Below are 23,371 nucleotides of genomic sequence, written 5' to 3'. Positions count from 1 at the left end.
CTTCAGGCAAGAAGAAGAAATCAAATCAGTTCTGAGCCACCAGAGACCTTAGAATGTTACATTTGGCAGTTTTCTGAGGAAGATCCATTTACAGATGTACAGCCCCAGGAGATATGGGTTCAGTGTGGCTTCTGACACTGCCAACACACCCAGTGCTCCTGAACTGAGTGTCACTCAATCATTATTTATTCATCAGAACACAAAACTCCTGGAAAGAAATCAATTAATTCACCCACAGAGGACAAAAGCATGTACCTAGGGTATTTATTTTTTTCTTTTCAGGGCCTACTAAGCTTAATTTTCCTTTTAACCCTAAATCCCCATGATTTTAAAACTCAGCAGAAAGACACAAAGACAGAAAAGTGCTTTGCAGGCTACTGGCAGACACACATCTCAGAACAAGTGTCAAAAGCTGGCACTTGTGCAGTCACCACACGCTGGTGGCACAGTGTCCTGCATCAGTGCCACTCCATACCCTGTATGGTACTGAAACTCACTCACAAACCTACTACAGGAACCAACAGAGTATGAAAATAAACCAGAAACAGACTCAGTGAAAGGTTTATTTCATAGAGCCCTTGCAAAGCAGTTTCAGAAGGGAAAAACCTCCCCCAAAATCAACATCTGGGCTGGCCCGAGGGGCACGAACGTTTGGGGCATTTAAACAAGAGACAGTGGCCGGGAGTTGGCTGCAAACACGGGAGTTCTGCAGCACAAGTTTGGTGCCCAGGTACCTGCGAACCGCTGGTGGCTCTCGTAGTCCTCCGAGCAGGGCACCTGCACGAATTTGTCCTGCAGGTGGTCGCTGCGATGTGCCAGCACCTCGGTGACCCCATCTGCGGGCATTCCACCCTCGGGGATCCCATCCTGGCTGCGGAGGCGGCTCCACACCACGAGGCCAACGCCGGCCACGGCAGAGAGGAGGAGGAGGAGGATGGCTGCCTTCAGCCACCTTCCCCGGGCATCCTGCTGGACTCTGCCCTTCCTGGCGCTGCGGAGGAAGCACAGAACGGGCGCTGGGAGCGGGGAGGGACCGGGGATGATACCGGGGAGCCCTGGGCCCGCGGGACCCCGGTTTGGAAAAAACACGTGGGTTACAAGCACACGCGGTTCTGTGCCCGGCCCGGAGCACAATACACGGGTTACAAGCACACGCGGCTCTCTGCCCAGCCCTTACCCCGGCCCGGAGCACAATACACGGGTTACAAGCACACGCGGTTCTGTGCCCGGCCTTACCCCGGTTCGGAGCACAATACACGGGTTACAAGCACACAGGATTCTGTGCCCAGCCTTACCCCGGTTCGGAGCACAATACACGGGTTACAAACACACAGGATTTTGTGCCCGGCCCTTACCCCTGTTCAGAGCACAATACACGGGTTACAAGCACACGCGGTTCTGTCCCGCTCCCGGGCCCGGCGCTGCCCGCCCGCCTCCCCACAGGGGCACCCCCGGGAGCCGCAGCGCCGCCGGGCCTGGGCACCGCCGCCCCCGGGACAGCGGGCAGGAGGGGACGGCCGGGGCCCCGCGCTGGTACCTGCTGAGCCGGCGGCCCCCGCGGCCCGGCCCCGGCCCCGGCCCGGCGCTGTCGGGGCCGCGGGGCAGCGCCCGCCGCTGCGGAGCCATCGCGCCTCCTCCGCCGCCAGCGATGCGCTCGGCGCGCCTCGCCCCGGCCTGCCGGCCTGCCTGACCGGGGAACGCGCTCGGCTGCCGAGAGCGAGGGGAAGGAGCCAGCGCAGAGCCGGGAGCGGCGGCACCGGGACGGGGGGACGGGGGGACAACGGCACACCGGGACAGCCGGGCGCGGGCGGGCAGCGCCGGGACAGCGGGGCAGGGACGGCGGAGCGCGGCCGGGCGGGGTGTGCAGGGACGCCGGGGAGACAGGCCAAAGCAATCGAGGGCAGAGCATGTGGCGGCGCCTGGTGCACCTGGACCTGAAGGGCGCCGCGCCGCGAGTGCAGTACCTGGAGCAGGTGAGGGGAACGGGAGGGAGGCGAGGGGTGAACCTGAGGGAGGTGAGGGGTGAACCTGAGGGGTGAACCTGAGGGAGGTGAGGGGTGAACCTGAGAGGTGAACCTGAGGGAGGTGAGGGATGTGCCTGGAGCAGGTGAGGGGTGAACCTGGTGTAGGTGAGGAATGTGCCCGGCACAAGTGAGGGATGTACTGGGCTCAAGTAAAGGATGTATCTGGTATGGGTGAAGGATTTATTTGTCTCAGGTGAGGGATGTATCTGGTATGGGTGAAGGATTTATTTGGCCCAGGTGAGGGATATACCTCATGCAGGTGACAGGGGCACAGGATGGTGGCACTGGTCACAGCCCAGCTGCATCCCCATGTCCCCTCCCTTCCTCCCTCAGGTGCTGCCGCTGCTCCGTGCCCTGGGTGCCACCGGGCTGCTGCTGGAATATGAGGACACCTTCCCATACACGGGGCCGCTGGAGCTGCTGCAGGCCCCCCACGCCTACAGGTAGTGGCAGGTACCCCGCAGGCAGCTCTGGGTGCCTGTAGGTGCCCTGGGCCGTGCCCAGCGGGCACTGACGGGTCGCTGTCCCACAGCCCCGAGGAGCTGCGGGCGCTGCTGAGCCGGGCGCGGGCGCAGGGCCTGGACGTGGTGCCGCTGGTGCAGAGCTTTGGGCACATGGAGGTGAGCTGGGTGTGCTGTGCCAGCAGTGCCCGGGGGCACAGCGAGGCTGGGGGGTCTCGGGGTGCAGTAGGAAGAGCGTTGGCAGCAGGGCAGGGAGTGATCCTGCCCCTCTGCTCAGCTCTGGTGACATCTGGAGGAATGTGTCCAGCTCTGGGCAGAAACCACAGCCAGGAAGTTCCACCTGGACGTGAGGAAGAACTTCTTCCCTGTGCAGTGACCCAGCCCTGAACAGGTTGTCCAGAGAGGGTGTGGAAATTCCTCATTGGGGATATTCCAGAGCCCTCTGGACACAACCCTGTGCTCTGGGATGGCCCTGCTGGAGCAAAGAAGTGGGACCAGATGAGCCACTGTGCTACCTTCCAGCCTGACCCATTCTGGCACTCTCTGCTGGAAATTTCCAATCCAAGTCCCAGTGCTCTGGTTACCCAGCTCTGCCAGCTGCAGGATTTGACATCAGGGTCACACTGTGGTGACCTCCCTGTTTCCTTCACCCACCCTGTGAAGAACTTCGTGGTCAGAGACCCCCCAGCAGCAATGGAGCAGCAGCTGTGCCCCCAGCCTGTCCCTGGGGCTCAGCCAAGCCAAACCCTGGGTTTAGCAGGACACCTGCACTCAGAGCCCTGGGGACAGGAGGACGCTGCTGTCCCCTGGTGTGGCAGCTGTCCCCGAGCTCCCATTTCCTTTGCAGTTTGTGCTGAAGCACAGGGAGTTTGCCCATCTGCGGGAGGTGAAGGCGCTGCCCAACGCCCTGAACCCGCACAAGGAGGAGTCACTGGCACTGGTCAAAGCCATGATTGACCAGGTCATGGCCCTGCACGAGGACTTGAAGTGGTTTCACATCGGATGTGATGAGGTGGGACTTCCCTTAAGCTGGGAATGTTTCTTTTCTTTTGCGGAATGATAGCAAGGGCTGAGGTTTCTGCATTTCAGTGGTGCCCAGGCCATGTTTGGGTGGGATTTTGGGGAGAGAAAACACCATTCGAGCCAGGGTAGAAGTCTTTTTGACAATGAAAGATTCCAGTAGCACAGTAGCACTCATATCACACAGATATGAGTGTACTATCAAAGTATTGAGAGCAGCTTCTTAAAGCTAAGAGCATTTGGGTTTAGGTCAAGTGAGTGTTTGTAGTAAGATATCAATTAGAGCTATTCATTAGGAATCATTTAAGTTTGGTGTAAGATATTAGCTCATTGTTGTGGGCAAGTTACTCAAGTAAACCCTTCTGTGGCTGGAAGCGTTGGGTTTTTTACCTTGGTAGTTTGTGTCCTTGAGAAGGAGAAGATTCAAGTTTCTCTTTCTCACAGTTTCTTAAAACCATCCTGATGGCACAAGATTCCTGTAATTCATTAACTGTACTGATATTAGTTTAGCATTTTGTCTCCTGTTGTGTTGAAACTGATGGGAAGGCTAGACAGGGAGCTGTTATAAAGCAAAATACTATTTATGTAGAATAAATAAAACCTGCTCTAAACCAGCAAATTTTAATTCATTCTCTGCATGGGACCAAGTATGCTGGGCCACCCTTGGACATGGCCCCAGGTTACTTCTAGATTCACATTTGGATGATCTTCCCCAAGCTAGGAACCTCATTTTATCTACCTCAGGTCCCCATGGGTTGCTGGATTTGAAGTGAATTGGTGTAATGACAGCTACTTCCAAGGACAAACCTTCCAAAGGCAAATAGGGCATATAGATATTTTAGTTTTTGTAGGAAAATTCCCTCAAGTGATGCATGTAAACATGGCCACAGTCCCCTGCAGACTGATGGAAATGCTTGCAGTGTCTTCAGCACTGAGAGGTGCTTTTGAACTTGTTCACACAGTGGGTCACATCTGGACAAAGATTTGACTATTGTCTCCTCACTTTCTCTGTTTCTATGCAAGAAGTCAGGATGATTTGCTTGGTGTTTCAGGTCTACTACCTTGGTGAAGGAGAGGAGTCAAAGCAGTGGCTGCAGCAGCAAAACAACACTCCAGAGAAGCTGTGCTTATCCCACATAAAAGCAGTTGCCACTTGTTTGGCCTGGTCTTACCCCATGGTGACACCCATCGTGTGGGACGACATGCTCAGGGGGATGAGTGAGGAAACACTGGCAGGTGTGTGACCAGCCACGGGGTGAGGCAGGTTTACAAAGATAAAACAGATTGGTTGGCAGCTGAATGTAGTGAAAACAACGAATCTGGCAAGAGTTGAGATGTGGTTTGACTAGAGAATAGAAGCACTCAGTCCTTGGCTGTCATAGATTCCCTGTGTGAGCTTGGGCCAGTCTGAACACTTTAGTTTTCCATCACAAAATGCTCACCCTGCATTGGCTGCCATCAATTCTACTTTTCTTATACATTAAAACAACCACCAACATTAAAACAACAACCTCTTAGCATCTGTGGTCCAAGTCTAAATCTCTGTGCCTCACCACTTCTGATGTTCATTGCTTCCCTTTGCAGCACCTGCTCCCAAGTGGTGCAAACTCACACAGAGAAGCTGCAGCCCTGTGAGCATCCTCGTGATCAGTGCACATCATGAGGACTTTGATACTGAATTGTGGGGTAGCTCCAAGTCCTTGACATCACAAGTCTTGTTTGTGGAAAAATATTAAAGCACTGCTACAATCTGAGTAGTCTGAGCACAGGTGGAGTTGGAGCGTTTTCAGAGCCACCTTACATGGCTGCTGTAAACAGATTTAGATGGTCCCAGGAAGAGCTGTGCAGCTCATCCAATAGTGACTGACCTATTCAAGGCTTTGATAGTGGGAGATCATCCCCAAAAATGCAGGTGGGACCATGGAGTTTCCACAAGAACAGTACAGCATCTAGTGTGCTCTACTGCCACAATAACAGAATAAATGAATTACAATGTGATGGAGTTAAAATACTGAATTTCTGCACAATTTACTGCAGTTTCTCTAGGGGTCAGTTTCACATGTTTAAAACTAGCTGAGGAGTTAATTATAAAAGGAGTTAAAGCTAAATTTGTATCTTTAGTTATACTTGAAAAGCTACGTTTTGTGCAAACATAGCCCAGGCACTCTGTAAGTGAAAGGGTAAATGTTACATTTGAATTTAGCCAAATCTCCTCTTGTGGCTCTGCCAGTGGAATCCAGCTGGTACACAGAGAGATGCAAGGAGCTAAGAATGAGGTGGGCTTGGGGTGAATGGGATCTCTGGTAACTCGTCACTGCTCCTCCATATTAATGGTTTCACCATGCCTGAGGACAGTGGCCCTGGGCATGTGCCAAATCCTGCCCAGGGGCACTTCAGCTGTAAGTGACAAGCCATCGTTGTGGTCACATGCTGCTGCACCAGTAACCTGTGCTGAATTCTCATTTAAGCAGCTGTTTTCCATCATTTAGAAGAGCTCTGTTCCTTTCAGAGTCCGGGGTCCCACAGCTGGTGCAGCCCATGATCTGGGACTATGCAGCAGACATCGACGTGGTGGGCAAAGGTTTGTACTTCTCTGCTGAGCTGTGCAGAAGCAAAATAGCCAAAGCAAAATTCTGTCATTAAAACCTGCCTTAGCTGGACACCAAAACATTCTGGTTTTGTTGAATTGTTTTTTATTGCCTTAATAGCATAAAGACAGCCCTTATTTGATTTCACATCATAACTGCTATTACTTATTTTCTTTTTCTATTTATGTTTCCCCTATGAATGACTTGCATTGTAGGCTGCTTAATTCATTTTTAGCAGAGCTATGGAATCACTGATAGGAGATTCAGAGGTTTCCCACAAGCACTGTTATATTAATTCTCCTTGCATTAACACCAGTAGCAACAGATAACTGTATTGAACAGCTCTGCAAAAGAAGCTGCAGTGCTTCATACATCTATACAATTCAGAGGGAAGCTCCTAAAGGCTCCTGTCAGGCATCTAACATTCATGCAAATATTTCTTTGTTGCCAGAACAATCAGCTGTCAGATGTTGTGCATGCTTGTTACAATCTCACAGCTTTTAGCATGGTAGCAATACAAGGGAGTGGAGTACAGTAACTGACATATGAAAATAGCAGGACAGCCACTTCAAAGGCTGCTCAGAGAAGGTGTCAAATCCCCCCTCCTTGCTGATGCTCCAAGCCTGAAAAGGCTCAGCAGCCTGTTGGATCTGGAGCTGTGTTCCCCTCACTGCAGCATTGCAGCGTGGGCTGAAACTGGAGAAAGCTCATCCTGTGTGTGTCCCTTTGTGTCTCCCCGCAGTGCAGCTCATAGAGAAGTACCGCAGGTGTGGCTTCTCCAAGGTGTGGTTTGCAAGTGCCTTCAAGGGAGCCACGGGGGTGAATCAGTCTCTCACACTGATCGGGCACCACCTCAGGAACCAGCTGGAGTGGCTGCAGGTGGCCAGCAGGAGCCCTGCTGATGTCCTCGAAGGTATCGCGCTGACCGGCTGGCAGAGGTGAGGAGCAGCTCTGTGTGCTTCCAAAGCTCTCACTTAAGCAAACTTCTACCCTAAAGCTCCCCAAGAGGTACAGGGAAGCTGGGGATTTAGAAGGAACTTTGCCACCTTGCAGTTCTTGCTGTCTGTCACTGCTGGGCCTTGCCCCCAGACTGTGAAGGGTGGATTTCAGAATTCAGGTAGCTGCACAGCACTAGCCAGCAGGACAGTGGCTTTGGGGACACCACCACCAGCAGACTGGGTTGGAAGGCTTGAATGGATCTTGTGTCACCTTGAACTGCTCACAGATGCTGTAGTTCATGCATGGTGTGTCTATCTGAACGGCTGATGGGAAGTCAAAAACTATGAAATCACATAAGAGATGAGAATTTGTTAATGTAATGAAGGAGTAAAACATTTTTATGCAGTCAGGAGGTCTTAGGGAATACCAGAGAGCTGATGTCCAATTTCTGACCCTAATTTGCCTCGAGTAGAGAATTTGGCTTTGATCTGTTCTTACTAGTAAAACAGGAATACTTCACATTTCAGAGATAAGTGATCTCTTCTCTGAGACCGAAACTGATGTTTCTACAGCTCTTTGAATTTTAGTGATTGACATATTAAAACTTCCCACTTGTTAGTCTGCTCTAACAGTAAAATGTGTAATTAATGGATGTTTTCTTACGTAGGTATGATCACTTCTCTGTTTTGTGTGAGCTTCTCCCTGTGGGAATTCCATCCCTGGCTGTGTGTCTGCAGGCACTAAAGAATGGTACAATGACAACTTCATTCTCTCTCAGATAATGCCTAGCACAGGAGTGAAGTGACCTTCCCCCAAGATAGCCACAGGCTTGTTGTATTTTGAGATGGTTTGCTGAATTGATCGTGGCCTGAATTATGAACAATAAATTACAATTTGCAGTATGGGAGCAGAGAAGCCTTTTGGCCTAAGTATTTAAAAACAGCCATTGTATCCTCTTCATTTATTGTGATCTAACACACAAATGGTCAAAAACTTCATGCTTATATTAAAAAATAAATTTAGGATGAGGAATTGCTTTTCAAACTTACTTAAAACAATAGTGATATACAAATGAGCCTAATTTAGTTTAGATTTAGAACATGCTCATGTGTAAAAGTTGTTTTAAATAATTGTTTCTTCTTAAAATGGATCTAGGGAGGGCACTGTCTGGTAAAATACCTCCTGTAGTTTCTGCTTTTTTTACAGGCAGTTGCCAACAATATTTTTCTTATTTTTCAAATTAAACCCCCACAATCCACTGATTTTTAAATAAGGCACTAAAAATGTTCAGCACCCTGAATAGAAAGTTCAGAGCTAGGAGGTGCTCACCTTGCACAACTGTGTGAAAGACATTGAGCTCCTCCTCCCACCCACAAGTGTTTTTTCCTTCTTTTATTTCCATTTTACCTTTTAAAAAATTCTTCACCAAAGGGGAACTACTAAGCCAAGGCAGAATACTCCAGAAAAACCCCTCTTGTATGAACATTTTGGTTTCTTAGACTCCTTTACTCATTCCCACTGTCTTCTGCCAGGTGGCTATTCTGAAAAGATTAAAGAAAATGTGGAAAATCTCCTGGGAATGCCTAACCTGGAAATTGATACTTTCACAAGGTAACATTGCAGCTGCAGAATTCAGGTGCTTCTCTTTGTGTGGTAAGTTCAGAAACTAACAGATCCTCTTTGGACAGCCCAAGTCTGGGGACCTTTCCTGGGAGCAATGTCCTCACCCTTGTGACACAAATTAGTTTCCACCTCAAGTCATCAGTGGATGAACTTCTGGAAAGGAACAGGTAATGAGGTTTCTGTTGATTCTCTGCCTGGCTGCAGGAGTGTTAGAACTATATCATCTCAAAGTGGGGCACAACTCCAAAAAGTGATTTAAATATCAAGGTGTCATTGACACCTAGGCAGAACATATTATTTACATCAAAATTTAAAATATTTTCAGCAAAGTTCCTAAATATTGTATGCTGCCTTTTTTGAAGCATATAGATCTTTCCTTAATTACATTTTACTGCTATTTAACATTAAAATGAAAATTTTGAATGGTGTAGTTACAAAAGAAGGGAGCTTGAAATAAAACTTATACTGCAGCAGATGATCAGGTGATTAAGTTTCACAAGTTAATTCCAAAGATCCATAGACTGAAATAAACTCACTCCTTAAGCATCATCTCTGTGCAGGAGTTCAGCTAAAGATCCATAGACTGAAATAAACTCACTCCTTAAGCATCATCTCTGTGCAGGAGTTCAGCTAAAGCCTCCCTGGCAGTGACAAACACTGCTGCTGTTTGATCACTGCTCCCACCAACATCCATTTTCAGGTATGTCACAGGCTGGTTCAGCCCCTACCACAGGAAAAGGAAGATTATTCATCCTATTGTACTGCACCACTTCCAGCCAGATGCAGTCAGGTAACAGCACTTGTTTTGCACTACAGGGGAAATAAAAAATAAAGTCTGATATATTTTGGGCACTCAGGTACAGAGAATTGTGAGCCCTTACCTCTTTTCTATAATTATCTCAGAAACATCAGTGAGAATCAGACAAAGTATCCATAATATGTTTTTGTACAACATGTTTGGGTTGGAACTAGATGATCTTCACAGTTTCCTTCCAGTACAAACCATTCTGTGATTCTAATTTTACCTTTGCCTTCTGTTGAATGAATTGAGAACAAGTACAAAACTGGTCTCCAAAAGTCTCTCCCTTGTTATTCCTGTATGGCCCTGCTGCACCTCCAGCAGTGGTTGGCCTTGGTGCAGGAGCTCACCCTGGGCCAGACTGCAGGCAGGGCTTGGAGTAAAGCCAGGCCCTTCTCCCTGCTCCCTGTCACCACAGGCTTTTCAGAACTTGTCCTAGACATTTTGCCAATTCATGCTAAAAGGTTCATTTATACTTCTTTGCCTTTTTTTTTTTTTCCTCTGTGATAAGGTGAATATCCAACCTCATCTATTCTTTCTGATAAAACCCAGAATGAAATTCCCAACAAGTCTCACAGTGGGTTTCAGTTACACTTAAAATGTGTGTAGTGGGTTTTTTTTCAGCTCACATTTTGATACTTTAAAAGTCTTTGCATGAGCAAAGTGCCAAGATTAATGGAACTTAAACAGAAAAGGCATCAAGCTTTTACCATCTGAACAAAATCAAGTTCTTTGGGCTCTTGTAATAGATGCTTCTTTTCCTGTAAAGTGGTTTTAAGGACAGCACTCCCTTCCAAAGGCCAGTAAGCCAACCCTCCCCTGAGGCAGAGCTCACCTGCAAATGTCATTGTTTCTTCCTTCTCACTTCTGTTCAGTCTCTTCTCCAAGTGGAATGCTGTGGTGCAAGACCTGCAAGCAGCCATGGAGCAAGTTTTCCACAGGTGTGCTATAGAGGAATGGATGGAGGAGAATGTCCACCCCAGCCTACAGAAGCTGCAGCAGGTGCTGGATGATTTAGAGGAAGCAATAAGAGCACAAAATTAGGGGCATTTCAATTAGTCTGACTCACTCCCTGGGAAAACATGACTACTGTTGGCTAGCCCTTGAGCTGGAGTTTGTCATCTTGAGAGTAGAAGCATGAACTGTGGTTAAACAAAAGTGACCTGAAGGCATGAAGGAATTTATTAGCATAAAACACTTCAGTTTTCCTGTCTTAACACATGCTAAGCCTTAATTCACCTGCCTGGAAGTCAGGTTTGCAGGAGTGAGTCACAGCTCACTCTCCTACAAGGCAGGAGAAAACCCAGTTTCTTCCAAATTCAGGATTTGTAGCAACAGACTCTTACATAACAATGACCTGGGAAAGCTCTACCCTAATATTTAGGATACTTTAAAAAGTTATTATGGGTCATTATGTTCTGTACCATAACTCCTTCACCTGTCAGCTGTGCTCTGAGTTGTGTCCCACCATTCCATCAAGGGGAATCAGGAGCTCCTCCTGGGCTTGGAGGGAAAATGCCTTAACACATTCAGCTGCCAGAGCACCACCTAAGCTCAGCTGGAGCCATCCCCACAGAAAAGCACAGCCCCACTCACTGAGGCATCTGTTTAGCTGTGTGCAACCTGAAACTGCAACCTGCACTTTCCAGCTTTGTCCCAATTTGAGCCATGACTAAAGCTACTAAATATAAGGAAAAAATGCTGGTTTCGTCTGCTTTAAATGTCATACTTGTCATAATGTATAGAAATGTATTTTGGGGATTTTTGGTGATTATCCCAATTCTCCACTAAATGGAAATAATTCAGAAGTATGGTAGTTAAGTATGTTACTCCAGCATGAATATTCAAAATATTTATTTTTGTGCTTCATTTATTCCTTTCTTTAATTTTTTTTGAAGCACTTGTTGAAATTTTCTTGGAACAAAACATACAAGAAGTAAAACTACAGCATAAGACAAGCTTCAAGTGACTCAATGAGAGCCTCAGTCACTAAAAATGCAAATCTTTATCTAAAAGGAACCAATTGCTCTGTATACCTGTCACATAGCTTGAACTAAACAAGATCTTAATTTATTTTACTTGAATAAAACCTTTGATACTCAAAGTGTGTGTAGAAGGGTGCGGCTTTTTGTGTGTGTAGCATGTTGGTTTGATTTGAAGGAGGGGAAATGGAAATATTCACCAACAGAAAGTTGGATCCATCAGCTTATATGGAAATGAAATCTGGACTGCTGCAAGAGTGTTGGCAGGGTCATTTCTAAGCAGGTATTTGGGCTTCTTCTATTCTTCCTCCCCCTCATTAACTCCTTCGGTAGATCTGTTCCCAGTAATAATTTAGACAGCCATTAATATTTTAATAATTTTAATTAAAAACAATACAAAATACTACAGCGATGCAAAACAAGTTATCAAAGTTGATTTTATCAATGAACTTTTTTTTAAAAAAAGACAATACAAGGCCTTGCTGAAATTCTACTTGCAATTTTAAAGTTAAAAAAAAAGGCAATTTCCAAACATTTTCCAGAAATATTTTTGTCTCAGCCATCTATGACACTGGCAGAACTAGCACTCTTTATTTATTAGGTGAGCCAGCTGAGGTTTTATTATCTGTGTAACTTCATAAATACAGCCCAAGAGTCGGATCTCAGGTATAAATATGTGAGACCTGCACAGTTGATGCCAGACATGGGATACTTCATTGTGAAGTACTGAAGTAGGAGTTACACAAAGGTTACACAAAGCAGTGCTCTCCCTCTGCACAGATGCACTCTGGCTTTTGCTCACTGCAGCAGCCACAGCCCCAGTCCCATCCCAGCACAGCCATGCACGGAAGTGCCACCGAGCTGCCCAAGCATGAGCTGAAGCTGCCAAGTGGCACTCAGCGAACAGTTACAGTGAAGGACATGACAGAGGGCTGGTTTAGGGGTCAGGGTGTTAGAGCTGACCTAAGGTCTGCTATGCAGCTTTTAAAATCAGTAAGTCATGCAAACTACATCTGGCCAGGCACCAGTGTCCAGGCAGCCTGAGATGCAAAGGTTAATGACCACATCTGTGAGAGTCTCCCAGGAGTTCCTGATTTCCTAACCAAAACGAGTCTTTCACGTCATTCCTTTGAGTCCAAGTCACTTCACAGCAGGCACAGGTAAGGCTCTGTTTACTGGGCCTTTGACTTTGCTGGGCCCAAAAGCACCCAGGAAAGCCTTCAGCAGAATGGTGAGAGGTGGCAGAAAAGGAGGATGAGAGAGGACTCATCCAAAAAGGGAAGAGTGGACTCTGTCCTGAGCTGCACCTGCTTTCCACAGTGCTGCAAGCTGATCCCCTTGCTGAGGAGTGCACAGACATTGCCATAACCAAATCCATGAGGAACTCTACATAAAGTGTTACACCCTGTAACATTTTTTAAACAGGTTTGATGATTATGCTTAGCCTACAGCTGTGCTGGAGAATAAAGGCAAATTTAGCTAATTGTCTGCAACCTACTTTTTCCACATTCATACGCAGCAGCTTCCCAGTTCCAGTGGTGTGGGGTAGGCACCAAAAGCCCCACGATTACCCCAACAACTGAGAGGACTTTCAGGAACGTGTACTGGCAGAGGTCTGTACAGATACCTGACATGATTACAAGTTTTTTATCTTATTTAAAGGAAACAGAACTAGTTCTGTCTGCAGGCAAGCTACATCAACAGCCACATCCCTGCTGCAGTGTGAGTACCTTCCACTGACAACACCAGGCTCTGCCTCTGCTCACATCCTGGGTCTGAACAGCTGGAAGGGAAATCTTTGATGAGCAGGTGCTCAGCTGCAGACCAAACTGGAACACACAACAGGATGTGCCTTCTACCAAAAACTTTTCAGAGCCTTCTCTCTGTAGAGGTAGAGTGATTGGAAACAAGAACACAGGCTCTTTTAATTTCTGAAGAAACTGCTGCCAGGAGACATTTGCTGCTGGCCAACCGTGAAAGCAGACAACACAGTTACCTCGTACCCTGTTCAGATCTCCTGTAACTGTGTAAATATTTCCTAAATCAGGTCTAAAGACCATAAGATTCCTAAATAAAACCTAGTGAACTTCAGTACAAGCAGCTATAGCATGCTGAAGGAACTTGCAGCTTTTTACAATTTTCTTGTACTGACATATCAATGTAAGCATGATGGAGTTCTAGACAGATTATGTTGACTAACAGAGGTAGCTTTTACTTTAGAAATACCTTGAAAAAATTTATATTTTAACTATTTGTGAAACCATTGGTCAGAATAGAGGACACCACACACCTGGAGTAAAACACAAGAACAAGTCAGACATTTAGTCTATGCTACCTACCTTTAAAAAAAGTTATTATTTAGCACTTGGGCATCATTTCAAGTGAGGAAATAACAACTCTAACCTACCACTTTCTTTGACATCAGTCTGTTTCCTACCTAAAGTTACATATGTCCCTGCTTCCCTTCTAAATACACAGTTTAAATGGTAAACATTGAGGTCTAGAAAAAGATTGCTCTGTCCTACCCAGAAGTTAAGCAGAACAGGATTAAGGTAGAACATCCCAAAGACATTTCATCATGATCATTTTTCCTTTGCTATTTATGGCTCCTTGGTGAGTCTGAGATAAGTTAAGACACTGTTACAAGTTGATCAACCTGATGTTTAAAATTCCAAGAGAGGCACTCAGACTTCAATTTCCACATATATCCAATGGCAAGTCAGTAGTAGAGAACATAAAAGTGCCACTACTCTGCATCTCCTAATTGCATATATTAAAGGGGAAGCCTCAAAGCATTGTGTTTTGAGTTACAAATTCAACTCTTCTACATTTCATATACTGTACCTGCAGCAAATGTTTGCAGTAAGCAGAAGTTCACATCTGTATCTTCATTAATGGAAAAGCAATTATTTCAAACCAATTCATTCATAAATAACTATTCCTAGACAGGTTTATGAGGTGACAAAAGTTCAAAAGCCAGCAGTGTCCACATGCAGGGTCTTGAAGCAGTTTAGCACTAAACTATGACAGATTCCACTCACTGTAAATGCACGCGTTGAGAAATGCCCAGGTCAAGGTTGTGAGTGGTTTCTTTTTCTGAAGAACAATCAGAATCTTTTCCAGATGTGTGAAAGCCTCTGCTTGCTTCAGTTCACAGTGACTATCAGTATTTAACCTGTGGTTCATCTGCATCACTTGCCTCTGTTTCGCTGCTCTGGGAGAAATCTTGTGGGGTCTCTACTCTGTCCAGTTCCAGAAAACTCGTGATGAGTTTGGCCACTGCTTCTACATCACTGTGGAAAAGAAGAAACAATGGAAGAGTTAGTGGAACCACAGTGCTGACAAGAGCAGGCATGCTAATTTCTGAGAATAATTGCCTAGAGGGAAAGTCATAAGGGCATAGAGGGTGGCTGACAACATGCCACACACCAAGCCATTCCCTCAACATCAGAATAAATCAGTCCTTTCCCACTCCCTGCTGCAAGGCTCCTTATCATCAATGCTTAAGATAAATTTTCTGTTAATTAATACACCAAGTGTTTGCCAAGTAGAATTAATCCCCTCTGCCACTGTATAATTCAGGAAGGCAACTCCAGCAGAAATGCAGCACTAAAGGGATCTTAGATATCGAAACATGATCCTGATAGATGGTGTTAGCCAAATGTCTGCAAATGAAAACATTATGGGGTTTAAAAAGTTAAACTGAGTAACACAAGGTCATAACAGCAAGTCTAAAAACTGAGTTTAGTTATAATGATGCCTTGTGAAGGCTGCCCTAGAACAGAGGCTGGACAGAGCTAAAGAATAAAGCAGGGATTCATCCAAAGGATCTCCTCAATGGATCCACCTTGGGCAGCACAAGAGCCCAGCCAGGGCTGCACCCAAGGTGAACCAAAATGGTCCCAAAATGGACACGAGATCTCTAACTTTGATCAGTTCTGCTCCATTTGCATATTGGAGTTAATTGTCCAATTCCAGCTTTAGCCCATGCAGTCCCATCCTGCTTGTTTTTCTCTCTTCAGTGCATGCTGTTTATGCTCTTGAGCCTGAGATTTGGATGATTTGTCCTTGGTCCCCAGCTAGAAAAGGAATTTTGTCTCCCAGCAAGGAATTTATTTTGTCTCCCTACTCTTCGAAAAGAGCTCACCATCCCCTCATATGAAGCTCAGAAGTACACAGTAAAGCAGCACAGAACCTGAATATATACAAGCTAAAACCTGAGGCATCAATAATAGCTGGCAATTATTGACCCTCATGATAGGCATGTTCTAATTTTACAAAGTCCCCCCTGCACCTTCTGCAGCCCAGCACTGCACTCTGGGTGAGCGGGTGTGAGAAGCCGGTGACGAAGCGCAGCACAACCAGGTAACCCTTCCCGAAATAGCGCACGGCCTCCTCCTCCACGTTCACATCGCGGATCTCGTTCAGCACGGCCACCACTGCAAAGATGGGCAACACAGGCAGAGTCAGCGTGACTGCAAACCCTCAGCACTGCCACTGCTGACACAGGGACAGGGCGACGGGGACCCTGTGCCTGTGATCCCTCACAGCCAGGGCAGTCCTGCAGCAGCAAACTGGTGCCTTGTGGAGGCTGACCCAGAGCAGAGGCTGGACAGAGTTAAAGAATAAAGCAGGGATTTATTCAAAGGATCTCCTCCATGGATCCACCTTGGGCAGCACCAGAGCCCAGCCAGGGCTGCACCCAAGATGAACCAAAATGGTCCCAAAATGCACAACTGCTCACTGGGGCTCTCATTGATCAGTTCTACTCCATTTGCATATTGGAGTTAATTATCCAATTCCAGCTTTAGCCCATCAAGTCCCATCCTTCTTGTTTTTCTCTCTTCAGTCTACGTTGTTTATGGTCTTGGGCGTGAAATTTGGATCATTTGTCCTTGGTGCCCAGCTGGAGAAGGAATTGTTTTGTCTCCCTACTCTGTGCAGAGAGCTCACCATTCCCTAATATGAAGCCCAGACCCACACACTAAAGCATCTGAAAAATATAAAAGCTAAAACTTGAGGTATCAAAACAGCTGCTGAGCTGCTCAGGCAAAAGAAACATGTACAGGGTGTGACTGCAGCACACTGTAGTTGGGACAGGCCCTAAGGGAGAAGATACAGCCAGCCAGGCACTGGGGAGCAACCCAGTACTACTTAAATTTCCCATTTGTTTAATGGTAGTTTTAACTAGTTTTCTGTATGGAACAGGCAAACAGGAGTTCAGTTTACTGAGACTGAACTAATACTGAAACATTTAACTGCTCAGAACACCTGCTGATCTCTGAATCTTCACATGAATGGTACCTAAAGCAGATGTTATCATAGAGGAAGAGATAACCTCAGCTCTCCATTGTAAACATGTATCCTAAAGGAAAAGTCAGAATCATTAAACAGCCCTATCTCCACATATTTTATCTTTCATCTCCAAAATGAACTCTTTAAAAACAAATTCAGCTTAAGGTCATTCCGAATTTGGCCACTCTTCTGAGCTTACTGAGAGCTGGCTCTATTTACATCAGGAAGTAGAACAAAAACTCTGCCATGGAGTTTTTGTCTACTTTTGCAACAGAATAAAAGATTCTTTTATCCTAAAAGAATAAATAGAGCTACCAACTCACCACCATGACTCAACCAACTCACAGACCATACTGCAAATTCTGTTAATCCAACAAGAAGCCCAAAGGCCATCAGATCCTGCATTAAACTAAGCCTCCTGACCAGGCTGCTTTAAATGCATATTCTGTACCTGCAGGATGTAACATGCCTGCTTGCATATGGTATCTAAACCTTTGCCTGCTCCCTAAAGCAGATGAGATTACAGGAATCTCAGCTTCTGGATCCAAAATTGAAGTTTTTCCACCAGTCCCAGCTGCCAAGCAGGCTAGCCAAGGGCAAGGTAAACACATTAACATCCCAAAGGAATGGCTAAGATTATTATGGAAAGCAATGTGTAGGCCTACTTACTTTAGATTAAAATAATTAACCAGATGCATTCAGCACACTGAGAAAAAGCATTTGGGCCCAGAGAGGCAGATTGTTACATCTGCTGCTTGGGAACAAAGCAGATCTGGAAGCAGATGTGACTTAATTTGAGTACAGAACTCCAGAGAAGCTATTAAATGGGCACACATCCATCTCTTCTGCTGCTCACCACGTTTTCTACCACAGATGCTGCTTTCTCACCTTGTTCATTGCCTCCTTTTGACAAGGTCAGTATTTTTTTGTAGAGGTTGAATGTTTTTAGGCAGATTGTTCCCTTGTTCTTATCAAATACAGCTTCCTGTAAGATTGAAAAACAAAAATTAAGATTTTCTTGAAAACTCCATCACTAGCTATGCTTCAAAGTAAAATAAAAATAGTTCTACGGGAAAATAATCTTGGTAACAGAAAAATACACAGCTAGCTGTGTGAAAATCACAATCTTGCTCTTGGTTTTAACAGAAACTTTGCCATATCTCTTGTCTGACTTCTAGAAGAAAGTTAAAAGTGGGTTCATTGTCCCTCTTGACACATTCTTCATGTAATAAAAGCTTTGCCTGGAATCAAATTTGAACAGTAACTTGTAACTCATGGTGAATTTGACATTCCAGGGCTCTGCTCTATAGGCCAGGCTTACACAGACCTTAATATCCCAATAAAATGGATATTATTGATATGGGACATTAATGAAGTTGGATATTTCATATTAATCAATGAAAAGAGGATCTTGTTCTCTTTAGGTGAGTTGCTCATTGTAACACAATTCATTGTCAGCAGGGTGACAAAGTGCTCTCAATATCCACACAATTCTAAACCAGAGGAAAACAGCTGAGCAGTTTGGAAGCTTAGAGCTCCCTTATTTAGTGGTTGCTCTGTCATTAGCTTGAAGGCTAACTTCAAAATCATGTGGTGAAGCTGAAAGTCCTGGTCATCCTACCTCTTTTATATAAGAGAACATTTTGGGCCAGGTGTCCCCTTAAAAATGCCCATAAGTTTAGCTTCACATTTTTATGCTTGTGTAATCAAAGAATTATTGCCCTAATTCTAGTCCCAGTATAGCAACCCAGAGGGCTTCCTCAAAACCAAAAGCATGACTTGTCTGTTTGGACTGAGCAAGTGCGTGGGGCTGCTGGAATCAGCATCTGCCAACTGCTTCCTACTCACAGACCCTCATTTCCTGAGTTCAGCATCTTACCTCCCACTGTTCCAGATTCTGGGCTGCCACAAAGAAACACCCAGCCATGTAGAAGAGCTTCCATGCCAAGCTGTCTGAACAATGCAAAAAATGCACAAATTTAGCTTTTTTCCCCCCCTTCTTTGGTATTCAACCAATCCTGAAAGCAACATGCTCCCTTTAAAAGCAGCAAAAGGAGGAAAGGTTTCTCTGATGGAACATTTTTGCCTTTAGTTGTACTACAAGCTATTTTACAGCTCTTTCCCAGGATGAAAATACAGAACGCCTGCACACTTTTCAGAGTCTTCATTCACACTGGGCTTCAAACCATGCAGAATTATAAGCATATGTATTATTGGCAAGGTTCTAACATCACATCTATCTCTTCTGTACAAGCAAAGACATCTTAAAAGGCATCCACAAAACTGCCAAGCTGCTGTCAAACACCAAATATTTGTGCTGCAGAGGACAAGGACAGGGATAATGAAAACTCAATAAAGCAAACATGTTTCTGCATAAAAGGAAGCAGTTGGTCCTCTTGACAAACAAACATTTGCATTTCATGTCCTGGAAATGTTTACATGCCACAGCCTGAATAATTTGCTCACTCAGGCTTTTAACTGAAGGCACAGTAGAGCTGTGCTGGGATTTCAGAAAACTCTGTTGCAATGTATTAAGAAAAACAAGGCTGATTTAGCTGGTGGCTCAAGCAGTTTTCACTGCATTTTGCTCTTTAAATAAAAATACGTGGGTTGTATTGGTAGCACATTCCTACACACCATTAAGTTCTAACATTTGATGCTAACAGGATGCAGCACAAGAATCACGGGGCAGCTTCCAGGACAAATCCCATGGATGGGAAGACAGCTGGCATTTGGTGCAGTCTGTTGTACTGCAGGGGGAGGAAGCAGCAGAAGCTGTCTCATCCCTAAGGTGCTTGGATGAGTAATCTCTGCTAGTGATGATCTGACAGTTTCCAGAGAATCAGAGAACTTCCATCACAGAAAAAGTAATCATTTCATTATGGTGTCAAATAATCATTACCTTGTCTTCCCAGGAGAGCTGTGAGGACCAGCTAATCACATTTATAAAACATTTAAAGTACAAAATGCCACAGAGCACCAATATCATTATTAAAAACACTTGCAAATGGAAAAGGAGGCTGAGTAAGAAATAGAGCAATAAAGCACACTAAGCCATAAAGGAAACAGTAATTACTGGTTTTAATATTCACACCACAAAGTGGGAGAGGAACTTCCACTGCCTTTGAAGGGCCAGACAGAAGCTGCAGGTGAGTCACCAGCATGAAAAACAGATTAATAGGAAAGAAACCCAAAAAAGCAATAGGCCATTACCTGCACTATAATAAGCAGCAGCCAAACCTATGGAGGCTATTCCTGGGAGGAAAGAGGAGAGAATTATGACAAATAAGCAGCTCAAAAAACATCTAAAATTCCCTAATGAAAAACATCACTTTTCAAAAACAGGACAAATGTGATTGCAACATAGATCACTATATGAAAGTTATTTTTTTCTCTCAGTATTAAAAACAAACTTCCATTCTGCAAAGGCATTAAAAGCACAGGGGCTGGGGTCAGAAATGAAAATTTTGTGACATAACAAGGGACTCGATCTAACCATGACACCATACTTACACCACACATACTACTCTCAGCACAGTACAACTTAGAGTGCTCACACAAACCTTACAATGGTTATTTTCCCCTTTAAGTGCTCTGTGGAGCCAAAAGACAACTTTTGCAGTAAAGTTGTGTCAGAAACTGCCAGCTCTTTTCTCTCAGGGAGGAGAAAGCAGCTGAAGAGTGCCCCATGCCCCAAAGGCTGCTGCAACTGCAAAGATCTTCTCAACAACATCCCTGAAAGCAATGACAAGGTGGTGTTACTGCAGTGGGATCTGCTCAGCTGGAAAGCAGGATAGACCTGATTTTCCCTAGCAGCTCTCTCAGTACAATCCTAACAAGTTGATTTTTCCTGCATATTCAGCAGTGTTTATAAAGATATTCACTTTCAGAATATCCTGTAGGACTTCCCATTTCATACAGCATGGCCACACTGCAGTTTTCCACTCCTAAAAATTGAGATGTTTCTCAACCTAACAGCCCCTTCAGAAGCTTCACATTTGTATCACTGCATGGCACATAAACCTTCTGTTCTTGATCTTTCAGGAGTCTCTTAAAATTCCATCCATGAGCTTCTGAGGTTCTCCAGATGAGACTGAAAGTCTCACAGCAAAACTGCCATGCTGAGACTTCAGACTCATTTAGTGGCTATGAGAAAGGAAGAGTTCAAAGCACAATCATTCCTCTTCTGGAAAGGAAAATGCCTGGAAGGCAGGCATTTCACTAGGGGCATTTCAGGAGTTTATTGTGACCCTCTTCCCTTAAAGCAAGCTCTGAAATGAATGCTGTGGCCTTACCAACACAGAGAGACCAGGATCGGATGCCAGGTGACCTCTTTAGGTGAAGATGGGAATTTGTGCGTTTTTCAACCAACATGTACATCTTCAACAGAAACTCCCAACAGCTCAGTTTGACTCATTAAATCTCACTGGACCAATAAAACAAAAAGAAAAAAAAAAAAAAGAAAGGAAAAAAAAAGAAAAAAAAAGAAAGAAAGAATTTTAAATCATTGACAATTTCACCAGTTTCCCTTCCAGGATTTACCAAGTCTTAATCTAGACTATAAAAGATACTCCAGGGTAAGAACACAGTCTTTTTGGACAGGAAGAGCAATATATACCCTGAAAACAACCACAAAGTAAAACTGTCATGTTGAGAGTTGCGTAACAACAACAGGAACCTGAACTCTTGGAAGAAAGTTCTCATTTTAGGGGTAAAAGATTCCAGAAGAAAAATGTGAAAAACAAGAACCTGGAACAGCGTTGTTGCTCATTCATGCAGCCCTTCAAACAGATAAAACAGTAAGGGGAATGGTAATCTCTTTTCCTGCGAGCTCAAAGTGTTGTGTGAAGGGCTGGTCTGGGAGCTGGAGCAGGACAGCGCAGCCTTTTTTACTGTTTTACAGCATAGCATCAAGAGTTATTTAGGACGAGAAAGACCTTTAAGATCCAACCACTAACCCAGCACTGCCCAGTCCACCACTACACCATGTCCTTAAGCACCTCACCTACACGTTTTCTGAACACTTCCAGGGATGGTGACTCCACCACTTCTCTGGGCAGCCTGTCCCACAGAACCAGTTTAAGGAGGCTGGCATTAAGCTGCTGTTAGCTGCCCATGATAACAGGTTTCCAGAAAATGCCAACCTTCATCAGGTTTTGAATAACCATGAAAAACACAGAGAGAGCAGGTCTGAGCACATCCAAGTTCTCACAAAAGGCAAATATGTGATTTTCAGTCCTTTAGTTATCCAGCTGCTCTTAAATACAAGAAGATGCTCCTGCAATTCTGGTAGTGTGGACACAAAGCTCCAGGGGAGCAGATTCAGCCAGGTCTTTTCAGTTAAACAAAAAGCACCCACGACTTTGATTTTAATCGCTTAGCAACACATCTGAGAGCATCTGAAACCGAAAGAGCCAAAAGCACTTAAGCATAAGACACGCTCCATCTCCTCCGGATGTCAAGCATCAAATTTTAATTTTCAAATGACTCCTGTGAGTTGTTCTCAATATACCGGAAAATACTTCTGCATCTACAACGCCTTCTCCTGCCTGTTATCAAATCCAAATTATAAAGTAAATTGGGATCACTGCAGAAGCCTCACTGTATTTAACAAATATTACACCCTCCTTAGAACATAATTCTCACACTTATCAGTCAACTCCATTAATACAAACTTTGATATCTCCCCCGCTTAATAATTTAGGGAAGTTCAAGCAGGCAAATGCCAGTTTTGGTTTAATGTTGGACACTCAGCATCAGTTCATTGTCTCTCACAGGCTGCTGCTTGCAAGAGATAGACCCTGGAATAAAAAGCACCAAAGCAGCTTCTAAAGTTACATTTAATAAATAAATCATAAGTACACCCTAAAGCAAATACTAAAGTTTTACTACAACAATATTATGATGACAGAGAAAGAGGTGTTTTTGTGCTGCTCTTTCAATTTAAATTCCAAAACTCAATTTTGTTTTAACTTGTCTAGTTTGACACTGAACTGATCTCCAGCATCAAAATAACATTCTCATGCTTCCTCCAAGCTCTCGGTTGAGAGCAAGCAAAACCCACTGGAATAACTGAAATTTTCACCCCTTGAAATCTCCACCACCAGCAGCCACCAAGTCAGGACCACACATCAGCTGAATTTTCTTTACAAAGCTCATTTTTCTTTACCTCCCAAGCCTGCACCTGCTCCCACGCCAGCCTGCTTTCCCCCTCAGACCCTCCCCAGCCAAGGACCGACCCTGCCAAAACCCACCCACAACCCGCGGCTTTTGTCCCCCCGCGCGTGGGGAACCCGAGGCTGCCCTCCACCCTCACTCAGCCCCGCACGGCGGTACCTGCGGGATCCAGCCCTGTTCTAAAGGGATCCGCCGCCGCCTCCGCGTCCCGCGCCCTCAGCGCTGGTCCCGCCTCAGGGACGGACGGGCGCGCCCGCGGCCATTTTGGGTGAGGGCAGAGGATGGGCCCTAAACCTCCCTTCCCCTCCTGTGAGGGCAGCGCCGCGCTAAGATACTCTGCCAGTACTCAGCATGGCGCAGAGAATGCGCTATGAACCTCCCTTCCCCGCCCGTGAGGGCAGCTCCGCGCTAAGATACTCTGCCAGTACTCAGCATGGCGCAGGGGCTGCGCCATGAACCTCCC

The 23,371-nt window shown here is 45.4% G+C and overlaps 3 protein-coding genes across 6 annotated transcripts in view; 1 reads left to right on the top strand and 2 right to left on the bottom strand.

Annotated features, from left to right (window-relative positions):
* OGFOD3 (2-oxoglutarate and iron dependent oxygenase domain containing 3) overlaps positions 1-1,672 on the bottom strand; it is a 31,471-nt gene extending 29,799 nt beyond the window's left edge. For both annotated transcript variants that reach the window (XM_030287387.4, XM_012578527.5), the window contains exons 1-2: positions 1,538-1,672; positions 735-991 (exon numbers count right to left, since the gene is read on the bottom strand). In XM_030287387.4, the coding sequence (XP_030143247.4) occupies positions 735-991; positions 1,538-1,626 (346 nt within the window). In that variant the 5' untranslated portion in view covers positions 1,627-1,672. The remainder of the gene's footprint in view (positions 1-734; positions 992-1,537) is intronic.
* Positions 1,673-1,841: 169 nt separating this feature from the next.
* Positions 1,842-11,558, top strand: HEXD (hexosaminidase D). Of its 2 annotated transcripts, XM_030287389.4 has the most exons (12): positions 1,842-1,973; positions 2,358-2,467; positions 2,557-2,644; positions 3,333-3,497; positions 4,558-4,741; positions 6,015-6,086; positions 6,836-7,031; positions 7,700-7,782; positions 8,565-8,643; positions 8,721-8,822; positions 9,356-9,445; positions 10,330-11,558. In XM_030287389.4, exons 1-12 carry the CDS (start codon positions 1,908-1,910, stop codon positions 10,496-10,498), a joined length of 1,404 nt encoding a protein of 467 aa, XP_030143249.4. In that variant the 5' UTR covers positions 1,842-1,907; the 3' UTR covers positions 10,499-11,558. The 2 variants fall into 2 exon arrangements, with proteins under 2 accessions (XP_030143249.4, XP_072793179.1); XM_072937078.1 differs by lacking the exon at positions 9,356-9,445.
* Positions 11,559-11,799: 241 nt separating this feature from the next.
* Positions 11,800-23,257, bottom strand: CYBC1 (cytochrome b-245 chaperone 1). Of its 2 annotated transcripts, none has more exons than XM_002187726.7 (7): positions 23,068-23,257; positions 21,027-21,157; positions 19,945-19,986; positions 18,611-18,684; positions 17,620-17,716; positions 15,731-15,875; positions 11,800-14,729 (listed from the first exon to the last, which is right to left on the bottom strand). In XM_002187726.7, the coding sequence occupies exons 2-7, from the start codon at positions 21,109-21,111 to the stop codon at positions 14,600-14,602; spliced, it is 573 nt and encodes a 190-aa protein (XP_002187762.6). In that variant the 5' UTR covers positions 21,112-21,157; positions 23,068-23,257; the 3' UTR covers positions 11,800-14,599. The 2 variants fall into 2 exon arrangements, with proteins under 2 accessions (XP_002187762.6, XP_072793180.1); XM_072937079.1 differs by lacking the exon at positions 23,068-23,257 and adding an exon at positions 21,737-22,233.
* Positions 23,258-23,371: the final 114 nt, after the last annotated feature.

This window comes from Taeniopygia guttata, chromosome 18 (genome assembly GCF_048771995.1).
Source record: "Taeniopygia guttata chromosome 18, bTaeGut7.mat, whole genome shotgun sequence".
NCBI classification, from domain to species: Eukaryota; Metazoa; Chordata; class Aves; order Passeriformes; family Estrildidae; genus Taeniopygia; species Taeniopygia guttata.
This window is presented reverse-complemented; position numbering and strand designations above follow the sequence as displayed.

What these genes read in the sequence shown, in the direction of transcription:
- HEXD (XM_030287389.4), top strand. Translation starts at nt 1,908, where the DNA reads ATGTGGCGGCGCCTGGTGCACCTGGACCTGAAGGGCGCCGCGCCGCGA. An exon ending in GAGTGCAGTACCTGGAGCAG is followed by an intron (nt 1,974 to 2,357) that starts GTGAGGGGAACG and finishes TTCCTCCCTCAG; the next exon opens with GTGCTGCCGCTGCTCCGTGC. An exon ending in TTCACATCGGATGTGATGAG is followed by an intron (nt 3,498 to 4,557) that starts GTGGGACTTCCC and finishes TTGGTGTTTCAG; the next exon opens with GTCTACTACCTTGGTGAAGG.
- CYBC1 (XM_002187726.7), bottom strand. Translation starts at nt 21,111, where the DNA reads ATGTACATGTTGGTTGAAAAACGCACAAATTCCCATCTTCACCTAAAG. An exon ending in ATCCTGGTCTCTCTGTGTTG is followed by an intron (nt 19,987 to 21,026) that starts GTAAGGCCACAG and finishes CTTTCCTCCCAG; the next exon opens with GAATAGCCTCCATAGGTTTG. An exon ending in AAAAGGAGGCAATGAACAAG is followed by an intron (nt 15,876 to 17,619) that starts GTGAGAAAGCAG and finishes CCATCTTTGCAG; the next exon opens with TGGTGGCCGTGCTGAACGAG.